Source organism: Harpia harpyja, chromosome 12, assembly GCF_026419915.1.
Source record: "Harpia harpyja isolate bHarHar1 chromosome 12, bHarHar1 primary haplotype, whole genome shotgun sequence".
Lineage (NCBI taxonomy): Eukaryota > Metazoa > Chordata > Aves > Accipitriformes > Accipitridae > Harpia > Harpia harpyja.
In genome coordinates, this window is record NC_068951.1 from 5,418,564 (window position 1) to 5,438,039 (window position 19,476).

Here is a 19,476-nt window from a genome sequence, read left to right on the forward strand (position 1 = left end):
CATCGCTGGGAAAAGGACAGCCTAAAATACACCACCACAGAGAGAACATTTCATTTAAAAAAATGGATGTGTGAGATTAGGATCACAAACAAGATCCTCAGAAGACTTGAGCAATTTCTCTTTTTCTGTACTCAACTTATATACAGGTTTTTAATCACTGTTTTACAGCCAATTATGAAATCCCAGAAAAACATATATTGTTACAGCAATCAGTATCTAAAATGTGACACTGACATAGAAGAGGTGACTGCATCCCCGATTCCCACGTTGCAGAAACAATGATGCATCCCTACAATTGCTCCATTTAGCCCATAGATTTACGCACACTCTAGTAGAATAACTGAAAAAAATGTGAGTTTGCAGTTTAAGAAGGAAATCAATCTGACAGAAAGAAGTTTTATGTTGTACTGGATATTGCTTCCAGTATTAAAGCAGAGTTTTTTGCTGCCAAAGTAAAAGGATTAAAAGACACTGAAAGGGCATGACCGTCTTCATCTTCCATCCTCCTTGTTCCAAGTGTTTTGCCACCTCAGGAAGGGAAGCTATCAACAGCCTCCGGCGCAGCACAGTTCTGCCTCTGACTCAGCCAGAGCTGCCCGATTTGGAACTTTTCTTCTACCCACAGAAATTCTGGAGATCCCCCCACACCTCCAGCTGGAGGCACGGCAAAGGAGCACGTTGTGCAGCGTGCGTGCGCGTGTGTAAACGGCTGGGGGGGTGGGGGGGAGATGCTAACAGAATGTCCTTATTTGTCTGTGAAGAGAAGTGAAAACATGAAGGTTGCTATTTCAGTCTAGTCCATGGCTTGAAATATGGAGACAGCACACAGAGCACTAAAAATATTTTGCCCAATTTTAAGTTGAGAGGAACTCAACTGGGGCAGCAAACACTGAAAACACTGGAACTGGAACACTTCCTTCTGCTCCCAAAACAAAGCCACACTCCAAAGATTCACATCAGTTGCAAGTACATCGGTTTAATCAAATAAAACCATTTTCATTCACTGTGAGGTATTTATTACCACTGGCACAGAGAAGTAAAACAGCATAGTTATGTACACAAAATGATGTAAGCAGTTTCAAGTCTCACAGCATGTCCCCAAGGCAAGCAGAACAGAAAAGTGATGCATTAAAGATTTCTGTAATTGCTGATTCTCAATGATACAAAATTCAACTGAGAATGTGCCTCTCATACATAGTCTCTAACAAACAAGTGTATTATGTGGGCAGTACATAATAAGAATAAACCACAAAAACATCAGAAAACAGTCTGAAAAGCAAGAATAGTGCATAAGAATGCACAGTTTTTTAAAAAGGATTTTTTTTTTTTTAACTTATTAACAACAAAAAGATATCAGGAGCCTAGCTGGAAATAAGTTACACTTACAAAAATTCTGTGGAACAAAACATTGCTAGAACAGTCCTATTAAAAAAAAACCCGCTACCCTGGAAAAATCACCACCAGCATTACCAGCTCTTTGTCCATTTAACTGATGAAATTATAGTATTTTCATGTTGATGAACTGAAGATGACAGGGAACACATTCAGAGACCTTAAGTGAACTAGGATGTTCTCCAAGGTTTTCAGAGCACAAAAATTAGGCTTGCCAGTTTGCAGCAGAGACACTAACTGCTTTTTATGTTAGCGAAAGCTGTAGTTAGGCAGTTTTATTACTTAATCAGAGATGTAAACTCAGAAAGTATTTAAAAGCTTCAGATTCAATTATATTATACTGCATTATTTTTTATATATGTAAGTATGTATACACATATAAAAATAAAACCTGGAAACATAGCCACCTGTAAAATCATGACACGCAGAAGTTAATAAAAATGTATAAACCCAGTAATAAATAGTTCTTAATACCAGCAAACACAGACATTAGATGCAAGTGCCTACACAAGGCATTTAACAGGCACCTGAAGTCACAAGATCGATGTTTCTCAACTTACGTGGAGGTCACCCCAAGTATTTAAAAGGATGAGGTGCATATGAATTTTCTTCAGAATGACTGATGTATAGATAAGGGCAGACTGAACTAACTCTTATAGTCTTAAATAAATAGCTGGGAAACATACAGATTTACTGAACACAACTTCCAGTATGTTCTTCCCACCCCAAGAAGCATCATCTTTTGACGGCCCTGAGAGGATTTCCAAAAACGTCTCTACCTGCAAGCTTCCAGCAGGTGAACAAACTCCAGCAGAAAATGGCAGTGACATTCCCTGAAGTTTTGGTAAAGGCAGCGTGAGCAGGAACATTTTATGGTAAAAATCTGCACATCACAATCCCTTAGAGTTCTGTTAAATGTAGTGCTTCCTGCAAAAGTTCAGTTTAAGCAGACGCTAGAGGCTTTTCTAAAGGCAGTAATATACACTCATACAGCATCTCTTAAAGTCTTTCAAAGTTCTTGGCAAATACAGATTGTAATGTTCACTTACAGTGATACCCAAACAGAAGCAAGCAGTTGTTTCCTCATTTTACAGTTCATAACCATAGAAAGTAACAGTCAGATTTAAGGAAGATCAGGAACACAAAATACAACAGGGCCCAGAGACCCAAGGGAAGTTTGCAGATCTCTGACTATTAATAACCCATTTTACACAAGTATAAGTTGTTCTCACAATTATGAATAATGTTCATTTCAACTGTTTGACAGAATAAAAAATAACACCGAAAGAGGTAATTTTGCTTAACTTACACATTCCAAACTCTACAAAAAGAGGCTCTTAAAAAAAAAAAAAAAAAAACAACAAAAAAACCCTCTTGACTTTGTTCTGCTTTCCAAGCAAAGACAACAAATCCAGCAGATGTTACCTTATGAACATCCAAGTAAGCAAACGATGGTCCTGGGCATTATCAATCTGATTGGTCATCTGTTTCGATAAGCTATGCATTTTCACCTGTCGAGATGGATGGCACTTTGCCAAAGCCATTTAAAAATACCATACAAAAGAAACGCTTAAAGATGCTGAGGCAATCACCTACTGTAATAAATGGCACAAATCCAACAGTGGCAGTTATGCACATGAAATAATGGGGCCTCTGTGCAACTGCTGTCTTCAGAAAAGATTGTGCAGTTTGTCATTTAAATATGCAGACAGGTAAATTAATCCAAAGGAAAAATTAAGTGAGACATGCCTCTAGGATAGAAAAGAAGCCTGCCCATCACATCAAGCTTTTACAACTAAAGAAAGCATTTTATGTTCTTTGGTGTTTTAAAGCAAATATCTACGCCAGTAGTTAAAATTCAGTAATATAGACAATTACTTAGATGAGGACTGGGCTTCTCCCACATCCATAGATTTTACTGCTGACTTACTAGCTAGATACCCAATACAAGCAGTTGTCAAGAGAAACAAGATACAGCAGTTAAGTCATCTGCACACAACTCACTTCGCAATGCACTTTAAACCCTTCAGGTGAAATTAAGGGCAATATTATCACAAAGAATAATTTAAAAGGACTAGGGAAAAACCCTGTAGAATAAACTAATAGAGCACTTAATTTTCTTACTTTCATAAAGAATAATTACAGAAATAATAATTTTACTCTGTTCTTTCTCTAACTGCAAGATCAATCACTAGTCTCAGCTGTCTCAAACTGCCTGCAATAAATCTTTAATATTTTCACAGTCCTGGATCACCAGGCAATGTGGAGCTTCCAGGGATGCAAATATTGCAAAACATACTTGATACTCTAATACAAATATACAGATTATGATGAAGCAAATCAGACTTATACAGTCAGTTATTTCCATCCTAATTATCATTCCCAACTCACAAGTGAAAGAAACACTGTGTGCACACAAAAAAAACCCAGCTCCAACACATTTTTTCTGCTTGCCATCAACGTACCTCATCATCTAAAAAATTCAGAGATCATTAAGCTCTTTAAAAACTTAAGTAGAAGAATGTAAAGCAGAACACTTTTTTTTCCTGTGATAACAAACAAGATATTCCAGATTTTATCAGACTTGTCTCAAGCTTGGTTCAATTTAGTGTCAAAGAAAGAGCGAATTCCAGGTGCTTATCTAGATTGGACAGTCTCCTACAGTTGCTAATGAAGACAAAAATTGGTGTAGAAGCCTACTCATTGACTGAGACCCAACACAAGAGCGTGGCGAGACAAATGTACCTAGGGTATACAACAGCCAGAGAGAGAAAATTTATAATAGAGGGCTGTGCAGACCCCACAAAATTCACTCCTGTATTTTTATCGAAGAGCAGAAGTAGCACCTGCTACGAATGCACAGCATGCAACAGCACAGGGAGGAAAACGAATATATTTGACTACGAAGCATACATCTTACATTTCCAGCATAAGAAGAGCTAGCTGGCCAAAAACAAAGATGTGAGGTAAAACGAGCATTATTAGGAATGAACAGTTTGCCCACAGAAACCATTCTGAAAGCAGAGAAAGGTTCAAATACCGATGCAAACTGCTACCTTTTGTGGGTTCCCTTTATATGTTAATTAAAGCATAAATCTGAATGCTAAGGAGATACAATGTTTTCATGCTTTCTGTTGCAGTAGGCAAAATGAAATAAGAGCCTACAACCATCAAACATAAAAACCAGCACAAACATGAGCATTAAGTCAATGTATAGATTTGCTCCAAAGGACCAATACATTATTAACAACATCACACCTACAAACTCTGAACACGTAAGTAATCTCATTTCAGCAGATCATTGTACTGGGGAGTCTGACACTCAGTAATCACTTTCAATAACAACGAGGAATAGTTGCAAAATTGGAAAAGAAAAAAAGCACAATAGCACATCCCCACGTTGCTTTTAATCAATGCAAGCAATTTGTTAAATCTAGAATGAAAGGCACTGGAACATAATCCATTGCTCTAGGCAGGAGTTAACCAACATTATTTGGTGTTGAATTTCTGTCCAGATGGTTGACATGTACCTTGTATATGAGAAAAAAAAACCAAGCAAAAGGCATGCTTTTCACCATAGGGAAGAATCTGCCAAAGGATTTCCAGGAAAATAAACTGGTGAAACCCACTCCTGCCAACCTGCAATCCTATGACACAAAATTCACTAAAAATTGGACTCCTAGCTACATCACTAAGTAGCTATCTCGACAGCTTATCAATTCCAACGATTTGGACTTAAGATAAGCTAACGTAAGTACTTTCTTTGCAGCTGTCTAACATCTGTAAACATGTCTACATATGCACTGTAACCAATGAAAAGATTAGTTGTTCTAACTCAGTTTAAAGAACAATTTAATGGATGCAAGCAAATACCAAGGGATGCTCTCCCTTTGCGGGGAGATCCCTGAACACAGGGATCCACCTTCACAGGACTGAGAACACCAACAGGTTGTTTCTCCTGGATTTCCAAGGGGTACTGTCTGCACTTCCACTGAACTCCATGGACTTGTCTGGGAATTATCAACAGAGTGAAAGAAATGTTTCTGCAAAAAGAGGAGTTAGCCAAGAAAGCTCTTTGGCACATACAAAGACTACTGGGGAGAGTGCCTGATGTTTGAGAGTCCCAAGAGGGTGAGCAACAGCAATACTTCTTCCTTTAAAGCAAATCTATAAGGAAATAAGAGCCTTCTCGATAATCTGCAGTATACAGTTTACCCAAAGAACGCAGTTAAAAACTTAAATTGAAAACAGCTCCTATCGTCTAAATGAAGTGCAGCAGCTGGTTGCCTATTAGTAAGCATAAAACCAATGCCAGGATGGCACCAACAGCCACATAATGAGGTTTCTAGAGGCTCTCTATTCATGGTTGTGAAAGTTCCTGGACAGACTGACCCTCCCATATAATTGCTCCATATTACCCATAGGAACAAAGTTAAATGAACTGAGAAGGGCAGGCCTTACTGTAAGTCATTATCAGTAACCACAACTGTCAGAACAATTCCAGTAACTTACTAATGGACTATATCGGCATTTCCTCAAATTTTACATGGTGCATGCAGAACTAGCATTCAGTGGGAGTGCTGTTTTCATGATTTCCTCTGATTTAAAACATATAATTTAGATTATACCTTTAACTAAAGGGAAAACCCCTCAACACCAAGCAACACAGCCTTTGATATCCAACACTGATCTGACAAAAAATGAGCTCTACCAAGATAACCTGTCATTACTGATTTGTTGGGCACACACAGACAAGATAGATAGCCAACTTACAAGAAACACAAGCAGTTTATAATCTGTACTGTAACAAAAAAGATTGTGCCACTTTTCTAGCTCAGTGGTTTTTGACTAAAGCTAGAGAAAGCTAAAAAAATTGTTCTACTACTCACGCACTCCTAAGTAACCCAGAAAAGAGAACACAAGGGAGAATGTCTTCAGAAGAGCCTCATCATATAAACAACGTTGTGATTAATATCTTTTAATTTCCAGTGAAGCTAACACAGAAATGAAGTGAGAGTTATCCCTAGGATGACATCCCAATTTTAATTTAGTACAAAACCCTAAAATACACATTGATAGAAATTTATTCTGCTTCCTAACTGCATTTTCACCTGCTCTGGTTTTGAGGGTTTGTTTGGTAGATGTAGAAAGCTATATGGCTTTCATCCAGGACTTGACCAAGTACCTAATGTTACAACTACCTACCTGCCTGTTCATTAAGGTTCAGAAAATTATTCTTAAAACTGCATAGTTAACTGTACAATATAATGAACAGCTGGGGTTCAGAAATTAAAGTGCACACTACATTTAAACCATCTACAATCCAAATTCAGGATGCAATTCATTAATGGGTAAAGATCTCAACATTTTTCTTCTGACCCAATTTCACTGTGTTCTTAGGCTTGTCTTTTTATCTAGGACTGAACAAGATGCATTCTTCCAAAAGTGCGACTATACCCAATATAAACAAGTCTCTCAAGTGAGAGGAAAGCACTCTGCATCTTTCACTTGACAACAAAACTAAGGTCCTTTAAAGGTTCCAAGCAAAATTGTATTATCAGGCTACAACAGGCATGCTTTAGTGGGAATTTGAATATAGTTCTGCTTACCATCATGGATTTGATAGAAAGTATATATCCTCAGCCGACGGGAGTCAATGCTTTTTATCAAATCACTGGTAAAGCAACACACTAAGATACCTGCATAGCCTATCATTCAGCAGCCAAGAATGATGAGAACCTCCTTCTGATGCATTAGTACAGAGGTTCAACTGAATAAACTCAAGAATGACTTTTATATAGTAATGTGATAACTTTCCAGAGGTACACTCTGTATTTCAGAAAAATGGAAATAATCATTATTTAACATATCCATCCACATCAAATGAAATTCAACAGGTTGTTTTTACTGAAGGTTCCAATAGCAAATAACGAGCAAGCACTTCTGGCCTTAAAAAATAATGAAGTACGCAGCCATGCTGACAAAAAAAAAAATTACATGCTGCATTAGAATAATAAGTAATTCTCAGATTCCACAAAAGAAATTCTATAAAACTCCACAATTGTTGATCCTGTTCAAAAGATGCACCTACTTTTCAGAACCAACCCATGTAAGAAGGATTTAAGTAGTTGTCAAAGTCCTAATTTCAATACAGACCATGGGGGGGGGGTGGAACTGTCCTAGTTAAGAAACAGTGTTGAAAGGAAAGCTAAAAACAAATAAAACATGCATCACTGACTTGTTTATTTCTGAAATGAGCAAGAAACTTCAGAAGCAAACACAGAGCTCTGAAGTTTGAAGTGTGGTTTTATATCCCTCCCTCTTGCCTAATCAAGGGCATCCTGCTGTTTCAAAGGTAAAGCCTGAAACTGAAAACCAGAGCTGAGTTTTAGTCCCAACCACCCTTTTTCTGTGATATATTCAGGTAATCTTTCACACTGTGTTGTGAGGGTTTTTCTTTAGTTTCTGCAGACATTCATAAAGACCTCAGTTCCTGTAGCCTCTTTCCCAGGGGTACATGGAAGTTCACGCATAAACCTTCACATTTTATACAGATGAAAAGCAAACAAGGGGTTTGAGGTTCCTTATGGTAACACCTGTGCGACTGCATCCTTTGTCACCCGGATAATTCAATTTTGTATTGGAAGTTACAAAGGAAGACCCCAAACCAGGTTTTGTGCATGTGTGTGGTGGGTTCATTGGTTTTTTTGCTTGGTGCGTCCCCCCGGCCTTTCTTCAAATATCATTCATTTTAGACACGTTGAGGTATAAAAATATCACAACAGTCATCAGTGTCAGGGAAATTATTGATTACAGTGTTTTTTAAAGCAATCCAACTATAAAGAAAGCATGTAAATAAACCTTATGAGACAAATATAATCTTTGGTTTAGTGTTTTGGGTAGGTTTGGTTTTTTAAGTCATAAATACAGCACAGGAAGATGAAAAGCACTAGTTGATTTTACTCTAATGAAGCTCAATCTATTTTTAGAGGGAAAACCTCTTTTAAATCCTGAAGTGCTTGGCTGATTTTCACGTTCTTTTATTAAGTTATTTATAAATAATAACAATACCCAGGAGAGCATCTTCTTTCATTGCCTGCAAGCTTTGAACCTCCCCAAATTCTCATTAAACTACTTCAGTAACTTGCTCATAGAGTCATATAATTACAGTCACATAATAAGCAGTGAAGTTTCTTTTTTTCCAGAAGACATGAACTGTCTCCCTCATTTAGCAGTGTTTGCTATTAAAATAAGAAAACAGGTAAATTGTGCTCAGTCTGGTGTTGCAGTTAAGCATATGACATGCCCAAGTCTCATATTCAGTCTGGGACTATTACAGGGGAAGCCAATCCAGCCACTTATGAAGTGGCCTTGTGTCATTCTGCCACGAATCTTCAAGAGACAGAGGTTCTGCTGGCAGGCTTGGAGATAAAACCCATTCAATCCCATGTAGAGATAAGGCTAACGGAAGAAATCACTGATGCATAACTGCTATCGAGAGAACTCTGCAGCAATAGGAGACAGAGCAGAAAGAGAAAATAGAATTGTATTTTGAAACAGGATTATGGTACAAGTTGTTGTGCACCTTTAAGTAAGCTTTTGCAATACCAAAAATCCTCCATTGTTCAAATCTCTTCCTTGAAAACCACTTTATCTGTGCTGTCACTCAGACAGAGCATATAGCCCTGCCCAAAAAGTCTGTGTTACAGATATTCAATGGTAAGTCAGTCAGTAAGGTAACTGCTGCAGTCATCCTGACTGGCTAGCTGAGACACTAGCACGCACTTTTAATGCAATAGTTTCTCAAACTTCCTTACTCCAGAAACAAAGAAAACAAGTCAATTGCATTTGGGAAAACAGTGACACACCGATGCCAGAGCTCTTGCAATTAATGGCCAGCAGAGAAACATTTTAACCCAGATTCCTCAATCTCTGCTTGCACTGTATCTTCCAGTTCAATAGATAAAGTGCTGCAGCCTTCCATTACTATTGCACAGCAAGTCTGCAGCCAAACTACACCGTATTCGGTGCTTCTTGGCAAACAGTCCAAACCAAGGCCATAGATAGCATGTACTGTCCTTTCACAGCAGATCTGTTTTGGTTTTTTCGTAACCACTATAAAGCAAAGAAATTTATTCATTATGAAGTGCTGCTTCAGTTAAAATCTGTATTAAAATTAAGAGAATGGACCGACAAGAACACCACATTCTGCTTTGACATGAACAAAAAATAAGTTCAATTTAGAGGCAAGTTTTGCAATTAAAAAACAACAAACAACAAACCCTTATTGGACCTGATTAAAGTGGAACTCAGCAGTTCTGAGGCTGCAGAGCAAGCAGCCAGCAGGCACCCAGGGAAGAGGCTCATCACACTCCTCCCTCCCTGCTGCTTCCCCAACCACCCTGGGAAGGAAAAAGGAATTGGTGAATTAGCTGTTTTTCCTACAGTCTCCTTCTTTCCAAGAGAAGATGAAGGAGATGCAGTAGCGAACCATGTGTCAGCCGGAGCAGTTAATGCCCAGGCATCTGTGTGTTCTCCCCCTGCAACTGGAGGCAAGAGAAAAGATGGAAAGGGAGACAACAGCAGTTCTCTGGTTTTAACCCAACACTGAAGGTCCACTGAAATCCAGAGGAACCTGAGCAGCAGCAGCACAGTGAATGGAAATCAGGGCATGCGGAGCAGAAAACAGGGATAACAAAAGAAAAGGAAATTAAATTCAGGTAGAAAACTGGTAGCTTTTTCCCAAAAGATCAACACACCTGTAACCAAACACCCTTGTAAGGTGTCTCTGCATCTCATTAAGCGGACTTCTCTGTGCAAATCAGTACTGAAGTGAAAATTTGTAAGCAACATCAATATTCAGAGGAAAAATGGTCAACAAGTCACTCCCTCTATTAAGATCTGGACTGTATTACGAACAAAGTTTGAAAGCAGTTTCCCGGTGATTATTCTCTACTGAATGTGGCCATTTCTGCCCAAACAACAACAGGAAATTTGAAATCTGCTGAAAAATGGAATGCAATAATAATAGTAATAAAAGTATTTAGTACTCCAGAATACTTCACATATATGAAGTACTGCACAAACATTAATTTATCCTAATCATCTCCATGAATCAGGTATGTATTATTAATAGCACCATTATGCAACTGCTGCAGATTCCCGTTATTTCTTTTGCTCACTTCTCTTATTCCTCTTCTCTCTTTCACATGCAGAACACATCCCTCTGATTTGTTTGCTCTCCTTTTCTCCTTCCAAGCTTCTCACCCACCTACTCTGGCACCCCTACCCTCTCTGTTCCCAGTGCTAAACATTTTAAGACACACAGGGATGTTTTATGTCCTTAGCTAGCCTGAACACTTTGAGCAGGTTCATCTCATTTACCTGCATCACTTACACCTAATACTCTAAGCTGAAAGTTTTTTTTTTACTGGATAGAGCGATGCCTGCATAGCAACACTCACCAGAAACATGCAATCTTCTGACAACAATTAAAAACACAGCTAATGATATCTGCACCAGCACAGGAACCTGCTTCACCACCAGCCACTTCTTTTGGAAAAGGACAAATGTCTCATTTTTGAGCACTGGAGCTGAGTAATAAAGCAATAGTCATACAATGGCCGTACAATGACAGAACAAATCTACTACAGCAAATTCTGGCGACCACTAAGTGGTCTAGTTTTCATTTAGTTTTACAAAGAATTCATCATAGGCAACAAAATCTGTAATTTCCATCTAAACCTTGGAAGCCTTCATCAATTTTTAGACAAATTCATCAGTATCACCTGATATGATACCATCCACATACAATGCAAGTACTAACCCAAGGGAAATTTTCACTCACATACATAGGCAATATTGCAAATTTAATCAAACACATTAGTCCCTTGTTTGCTGACTTAGACTATAACTCATTAATAACTGCAGAATTTCTCAGGGCAAACACTAAGTTGAAAGGACTCCTTCCTCTGAGGCAGCACTTTTCAGAGCAGTTTTTAAAATGCTAAGCTAGATCTATTCATCAAAATCATTTTCTTTAGATGGAAAAGAGTATTACAAGAAAAAGGATGACTTCTTCACCTCGCTGGCCAAAAGCATACAAACAGAAAAGATAAGACAAACAGCTTTACTGAATGGCACAGACCTGAGAAAACAAGCATTCAAAAATCAACTGCAAACATGACCACACTAGATTTGGTATTTCTTTAAGCATCTGACATGCCAAAAGATCTGAGGTATTAGGTAAAAATATTAACAGGGCATCAATATTTGACAAGACCCATCTTCCAGCCTCATTTTAATTAACAGGTGTTAAAATTTTTATTTAAAAATTTAGGCATTATTGTTTTTCTCTCCAGAGGCAGGTAAAACTATCCTTAAATCGTCTCCCACCTACAGTCAATATAATTTCTAGACAAATCTCCTTTCCCAATAAAACTCAAAATCAGCTAATTTATAAAATTAATTGAACCAGCAGTAAAGCTTTCCATTGAAGAGAGAAGAACACAATATGCTTTCTCTAACCCTCCCAGAACTGGGGTGCAGCAGAGCAGAGAGCCCTGCATGCCCCCAACCTGAGGGCTGCCCCGGCAGCACCACGATCCTAACGTGAAAGTGCACAATACCCTTGTGCCAGCAGCGCTGACACAGCAGCCAGCCCCACCCAGGCAAAGCGAATCCAAATGGATGCACGATCCTCACGGCTTAATGGATAGCAGTTTTATGTATTACAGGCATAGCAAGGGTTTGCACAGTGCTTCAGCTGTTGTAATTCCCATGGTGCTTAATATATGTCAGATCCTTTTATTCATCAAAACTTCGTACTCACAGATTTTTTAATTCCCCTCCTTTTTTATGATTATCTACATATGTAAAATTAAGACAGACAGATTCTCCTTCATTCTTAGTCCTTCCAGAAGAGATGATCTTCAAAATGTGACAGAAAAATAAAAAGCCAGATTTAGGCAAAAAGCAGAGGTCCAGCTTCTCTCCAAAGTCCCTCCCAAGAAGAGCTTTCTGGCTCTCCTACTCTTACTCCCAAGTGAGATACCACCACAAACAATACCGCCTAGGGCTGCCAGCATGCTTTTTAAAGAGCATTCACGGAAAACACCGCCAAGAGTAAACTCAAGTTTCCGCTTACCCTGTCTCACATGGTAGTGCATAAAGAAAAAGGCTGACAGATGAGTCTGGTACTCTGCAGTGGGGTAATAGCTCATATATTCTCCATTATCAGATCATGGAATAAATGTGTAACAGGTTAAAGTACTTAATATCATAAATTAAGGAGGGTCAAGACCAAGAGAATGCTCCAATATTTGATATAAATATATCATTTTTGTGGCATTAGTTCATTACTTTGCAGCATATAATAATACACTTGCAAAGTTTATGTTCCCATCTCCATTTTTCAAGCTCTTTTCATAGGTTTCACAACTTCACTAAAAATACATTTCAATTTTTACTGTAGTGTCTTTGTCACAATGTATATATATTCATCATGTAGTTCTACCAATTAGTCTAGCACCATGACTTACTGCACTGCAAATATTCAGCATCAACACTCAGACAAAGCTTGTCAGCTTATCCTAGGAGCATGTTTGGTGTAATCTGCCAGCTTCTGGTGATTTCTTGGGACCTTTTGCTAGCTTTTACAGCTTTTTGACATTAATAGCTCATTAACTGCTTTCTCTGAAGACAAATATGTTGAAACTCTTTAATAATTTCCTCTGCCAGTATGTCTTTCTGAGCTTACTGATTCTCAATTCAAAGGTTTTGAACATCTTGCAAGCTTTGATTTCTGGCCAAGGCTGTCTTCTGCTTCTACACCAGATTTCTTCACACACCCTACAGTTATCTCCACCTTGCAGTAGTATTCCATGATGAGTTTTGGCCCTGTTTCTTAAAGATCCCCAACTCACACTTATTTGTTTTCTTTTTCTCAGTGTCATGGGGTTTTTTTTATGTCTTGACATTTCCAAATAATCACCTAGAAGATGGTTTAACTGTTTCTGAAACTACCTTATTTAATTCTATTTTTCATGCATTTTTATCCTAAAAACATACTGGAGAGTTTAGCATGTTTAAAGAGATCAAAGTAATCGATGCCTCAATGAATGCGAGGCTCAAATTCTGAAGACATCTGCCAGATAACATTTACAAAATGGTTTAAGTTTTCCTCTCTTCATTGTTTCAAACTTTTCAAAATATTGCACTCAGAGGAATGTCATTTTCTCAGAAGTATATTTTACAACTCCAGAAATATTTTATCTGTAGCCTTCTTTAACAAAATGCCAAATGTATAAAAGAATTTACCACCCCTCCAATAAAAAAACAAAGCAAAATAAAAAAACTCAAACACAACATCTAGAAAGAATCAGGTTTAGTCAGATTAACTGACACTGATTTTTCAAAGTCCAACATTTCAGGCAACATTCACCTCCAAAATATTAAGACTGGGGTTTTTTCCTGGAAACTTTACATTTCCTGATCATGCACGTTTAATAATGAATTTAACCTAACAAAAGTCATAATTCAAGCTTTAAATCAATTAACTTCTAAGTTTTAAAGGTATTAAAGACAATTGAGGATGAACTGGTGGTAAGCCACAATCGAAAAATTTGGTTTTAATTTCCTGTAAAAGCTTTTTGTGCAGTTCTGGCTAGAAGTTTAAGTTATCTTTAAGAAAGCACATTTGAGAAAGCCACAGGCAATTTTTTATTATTTATTTTTTTTAAATGAAAGCCTGCCCTCTTGTGTAAGACTGAGGTTTAGCACGACTACAGTCAAGAACACAGAGGCACAAAGATCAGGGCTACTCCTTGACTGTCTAGAAAACATAAACCTTGCAGTGCTCTTCTACTGAACTGTGCTGCTTTTGCTAAATGGGAAACACGCAAAACAGCTACTCATAATTTAATGCCCTCTCTGCAACAAGAATAAAAAGAATGTGCTTTCTATTCTGCTTGTTATCTTGACCAATAAACCAGAGTCAATTTGGAAATATTGAAGTACGCAGGTAATTTTGGAATTAGTCTCTTCCATCACCTCTCGTAAACTTTCAGTAAAGACAAAAGGAAAAAAAGGTTCTTCTCTGTCCGACTCTGACAAATAAAGCAGAAGAAATGGAAAAACAGCTAAATCATTGGGACTTTCTGTTTTGTTTTTTAACCCTTATCCCAGTTAGTATACTATAAAGGCATCTACCTTCTTAAGAGAGGAGGCCAAGCATGAAGTCTGAGTCACAAGGGACTTGCGAAAGCCCACTGAAGACAACATATAGATGTCACTTAGTGTTGACAAGATCCTAAAGTCAAAATCACCGAAAACTACCATGACTACTACCTACTGTATGCACTTCACAGTCAGCTTAAGCAATAAATGTTTATCCAGATGCATAAATAGCAGCACTGTCACAGAATACATACTGCAAGGCATTGATTGTGGACACACATAACTACAAATGGACAAAGCTTTCACTCATACTTGAAATTAAGAATGTTTCATCCCCCACTAAAGTTAGACACCTCCAACATAAGTAAATAACAAATAACACCTACTTTCGAAGGTGTTCATGTTCCTTCAGGAATAGTTCTGTTCTTCTGTTATTCACGCCAGACCCACTTTTATATGATCTAAAACCCAACAACAAAACAGAATCTTAACACAACCTTAATAAGAGTTGTGAATTCAAGTAACATTTTGCTTTATTCAGAGCACAGATGAATAAGCTATGCCAAGTATTCTGCTACACGAGGGTTTCCACCTTCTCCCTCCAAGGACAGTCCCATACCATTGCTATAACAAACAATACAACTTACTCGATATCTTTTCGTACTGATCCCAACAGATTCTCCCTTTCTCGTATTGCCAGAAAGTTCGCTTTGGTCTTGTGGAATTCATGTGTATAATCCTGTAATGAAACAATTATTCCTAAATTAGGATCCTGAGATCAATTTAACAGTACAATATACTCAAGTAAGATCCAACCATCTTTTAAAACGTTAACTGTTTTCTAATTCAAAGTGGTTCAAATTCAAAGACCAACTTATGAAATTAATGTCAAAAATGCTGGGAAGTTAATGCAAAGTATTTTTAAAACTCACTGATAGCTACAGCTAAGGTCATAAAGGTAAATCCACCGTAATTCCTTCTCCCAATTTCATGTACCTACACCTTTCTGATGAATTATCATTTTCTGTTGGAATTTCCCATTACTGGTTGAATCAGAAGCCCTAGTAAAACCTACTTATTTGGTGCGGTGAAGATGTTCTTGGGTTTATTTTGTTAAGTTACACGAGATGAAAAAAAGTCCTTTCTGAACAGTGAAGACAACTTCTCTTTTTTTTTTTTTTTTTAATGTTCAAGTTACAATTTTACATTTGAAAACATTTCAGGCAGCTGATACTTCTCAAAAACCAACTTAACTGGCAACTGGTGTCCACCAAAACCATTGTAAACATTCAGCACTATTTTTCATATAAATGCTACGGCATTTACAAAATACTAGGCTTTTTACGTTGTGTATTGCACAGATGCAAAACAGAAATCAAACTGTATGTGACCAGCCAAATAAAACATGCGTTTTTAACATTAGTATGCCATGAAAACACCACCAGTTTGAAACATGGTTGATTTATAACACTAATTAGTAGCTTTAGCCATCACACTTCCTTCAGCTCCCTTTAGCAGTTTAGATAGTTTCACAATCAAACTTTTCTTAAGTGTGATGTTCCCTCTCATGTTGCTATGTGACAGACCACACAGACAAGATAATTTATTACAGTACATTTCCCCTTTTGCTATATAAAAGATACCTACATAAGATATCATGCTTTACTGTTTTTTTCTTAGTGAGGTACTAGTCACCAATATGACATAAAAAATGTTATTTTTTCAACTCAGAGTTCACTGACTGGGATGCCTGGAGAGAAGAAAAGTGAGATGGGATTGGTGGCATCTAAATCTTCTGGTAAGACACTCAAGCATGCTGCGATATCAGCACTGCTAATAATTATTCCAAAGAAACAAAATAAAAGCAAGAAGGTCATGTATTTGTTACCTGCAATATGTCCCTATGACGCTGTAACGTATGCATCAGTGCAGCATTCAGGGACGGGACTCCTGCACTATTTGTGTATTCTGCCATTTTGTCATTTATTCCAGTAAGCTAGAGGAAGAAAAAAAAAAAAACCAACCCAAAAACATGAAATGGCTTATTCTTGTAAGAAAGTTACAACGCATAAGTTGAAGGAGCTAACTCTAATGACAGACACATACCTTCACAAACACTTGTCTATCGCTCACACTAGTATTTCCTAATATTCATCACAGAAACCTGTACTGCAGTGTTTCCTAGATGCTGAAGTAAAACCACATAAACTTGAGTTACCTTTCCAAGAAGTTGTTCAATCTCCACAGCCATGGTCTCAAACATTCTGTCCTGGCTTGATCCATTTAAGAGAGGAGTTGTGTCGGAGCTAAGGAAAAAGAGGAGCGGTTACTGAAAAGTACATCATCTTTTCATGAATGCAAGAAATACGGAAACACTAGTGTTAGGTGTTGGCACGCTCCACTACCCAGGTTTCCTAGAGAGATGAATTAAGCTCAGAAAAATTACGTTTTCTTATCATACATGCCTTTAACTCTTATCTGAGCTAATGACACAGTATCATCTGGGGGAAATATAACCTCTCCTTGCCTGACACCAAACACTTGTCTACTACCAGCACATGTCTAGCACCAATGCCCTTCTCCCCCCAACTTTTAAGCTTGATTGATTTATTTATTTATTGGCAGGAGGGACCACTGTACTATTAGTATGTTACACCAGCTATATAATTACACCTTAATAACACAGTGCTAGGGCAAGCCACTGACCTATTAAGCAGTCAGTGTTCTACAGAGCAATGCAAACCACACAATTTATCGCAATTACAGTTTCATACAGTACCACCTTCTCTATGCTTTTTAAAATAAACTAAAACCACAATGAGAAGTCATATCTAAGCAACAGAATAGAAACACAACACTTTGTATGCCAGCCTGCAGAAGTATGACAACTAATACCTTTCAGAGACTACTCTTTGCTTTGGTAAGCTACCGTAACTAGAGTAAGAGAAGTAAGTTTTGCACAGGACAGCAAAAATAAGTAAAACAATTAGATTACATGGCAAGTAACAGCACAGAGCTAGAATCAAGAATGAGACTGGGACTCTGATTCAAGAGTAACGTGATGATTCTTGAGGCGCTCTCAGGCTTCCAGAACCAGAAATTCATGGAGAAGGTTCAAAAGTGATTCAATCACCAAACTAACTAACTAAATAAAAATATCAACACACATACACACAGTAGTCACACTCACAACTAATACTCAGTGCTGGGACCCATGGTTAATAAGCAAAGAATGGCAGTTTTTAAAGGTTGTGCACAGGGACAGAGATGTTGATAATTAGTGCTGTGGAACTGCAGGGAAGACCTCAACTCTGACCCGTAAGCTAGAAAGACTTGAAAAGTTTTATCACATTAATTCTTCAGTCAACCATGAATCTGCCTAAAGCAAACTGAAACTACTCGTATATGTATGTATATATACACACACATACATGTATTTATCTGGTTCATATATACATATAAAAACCTCCGTATATATAGCTCTCACTACTCATCTTAGGAGAAAGCCAGAAAGAAACAGCTACCCCTTCTGAAAAGAGGGCTAGTCCCCTGCGCAACCTTGGACCAGTCACAGCTGCTCAGCGCTCCAGTTCCCTTATCATTAAAACAGAGATTACAAATACTACACCAGCCCACCTGGGAGGTGTAAGGCTAAATTGCCCTAATACTGGAATCCCTGAAAACCTCCTGCTAGTTTAATACAAGAAACACTAGAAAATAAAGTCGATGTAGTGAGCATTAAAAAGCCCTATCATCAGTTCACACGCTAACCCCCGAGTTACAAACTGAAGTTTAAATTCAGCTTCCCCTAGTGACACATACGCTCTCACGATGCACCACGGCAGCCCACGCACCTTCCTGACTCACATGCCAATATCGCTCAATATTGCATCAAGACCAACACCAGCGCCAAGAATTGCTGAAATCAGCTTCTTAAGAAGCTAAGCCTAAAAGCCACAGGTGGGACTAGCACTCAGCAATTTTTAAAAACGAACCAAGTACCACAAGCAGCATTTAAAACATAACGAAACGGGCTAGTACCTATACCTGTCGCGCCTTCCGTCTCGGGTGCTGCTGTAGCTGGTGCAGAGTTTGCTGAAGGAAACCAGCTTCAGGTCCAGCTCGTTCTCCAGCTGCCTCGCCTGCTTCCTGAGATCTGCACGGGGCAGACGAGAACGGGGAAGGGGGGGGAAGCAGTCACAAACCCGCACGGTGACCCCACGCCTTTGGGGGACGCGTTTTCACGAGGTGCTTTCGAGCGGAGCTGGCGCATTCCCCTCGGGAACCCCAGAGAAAGGAACCCCACAGAGGAAAGGGGGGGACCCTCGCAGATGGCGGAGCACCCCACGCTGAAAGGAGGAGGGGGGGGGCTCGGCTGAACACCCACAGGCCCTGTCCCACCCGAGCGGGAGGGTCCGGCGCGGGGTACCGTCCCCCTCACCGCGGGTCCCAAGGCCTCCCCGCCGCGGGGCTCAGCCAGGCACCGGCGCCTCATGGCTACGGGGCCGAGGGGGCCACCGCAGCCTCCGGCAACGGGCGGCGCCGGCCCCCAGAGGCGGGCAGAGGGAACCTGGCGGCGGTTCCGCCCTGCCCGCACCGAGCTGTGCCCCGGGAGGACCCCGCGGCACGCAGCCGCCCCGTCCCCGCCGCCCTCAGGCCCCACTCGCCTTCCCAGTAGTTGCTGCTCCCCGCCGCCATCTTTGTTGTCCAACGTCAGCCGCGGCCCGGAGAGTCCGCGCCGCCGAGAAGAGCGGACTAGAGCGTCTTCCTAGAAGGCGCGGCGCCCGACGGGACGGGCGGACCTCCAGCCGCAGCGCCCCCCAGCGGTTAGGCGGGGCCTCACGCCGGCGGTCTCCGTACAGCGCCGAGCACCGGGCGGGAGGCGCCGGCCCCGGCCCCGGCCGCCCA

General features: G+C 39.5%; 1 protein-coding gene across 3 annotated transcripts in view; it reads right to left on the minus strand.

The window, feature by feature from the left end:
- Positions 1-19,343, minus strand: part of GOSR1 (golgi SNAP receptor complex member 1) — a 31,995-nt gene extending 12,652 nt beyond the window's left edge. For 2 of the 3 annotated variants that reach the window (XM_052805040.1, XM_052805042.1), the window contains exons 1-6: positions 19,236-19,343; positions 18,610-18,724; positions 16,787-16,874; positions 16,457-16,564; positions 15,216-15,307; positions 14,955-15,029 (exon numbers count right to left, since the gene is read on the minus strand). In XM_052805040.1, the coding sequence (XP_052661000.1) occupies positions 14,955-15,029; positions 15,216-15,307; positions 16,457-16,564; positions 16,787-16,874; positions 18,610-18,724; positions 19,236-19,266 (509 nt within the window). In that variant the 5' untranslated portion in view covers positions 19,267-19,343. The remainder of the gene's footprint in view (positions 1-14,954; positions 15,030-15,215; positions 15,308-16,456; positions 16,565-16,786; positions 16,875-18,609; positions 18,725-19,235) is intronic. The other variant, XM_052805041.1, reaches the window with a different exon arrangement.
- Positions 19,344-19,476: the final 133 nt, after the last annotated feature.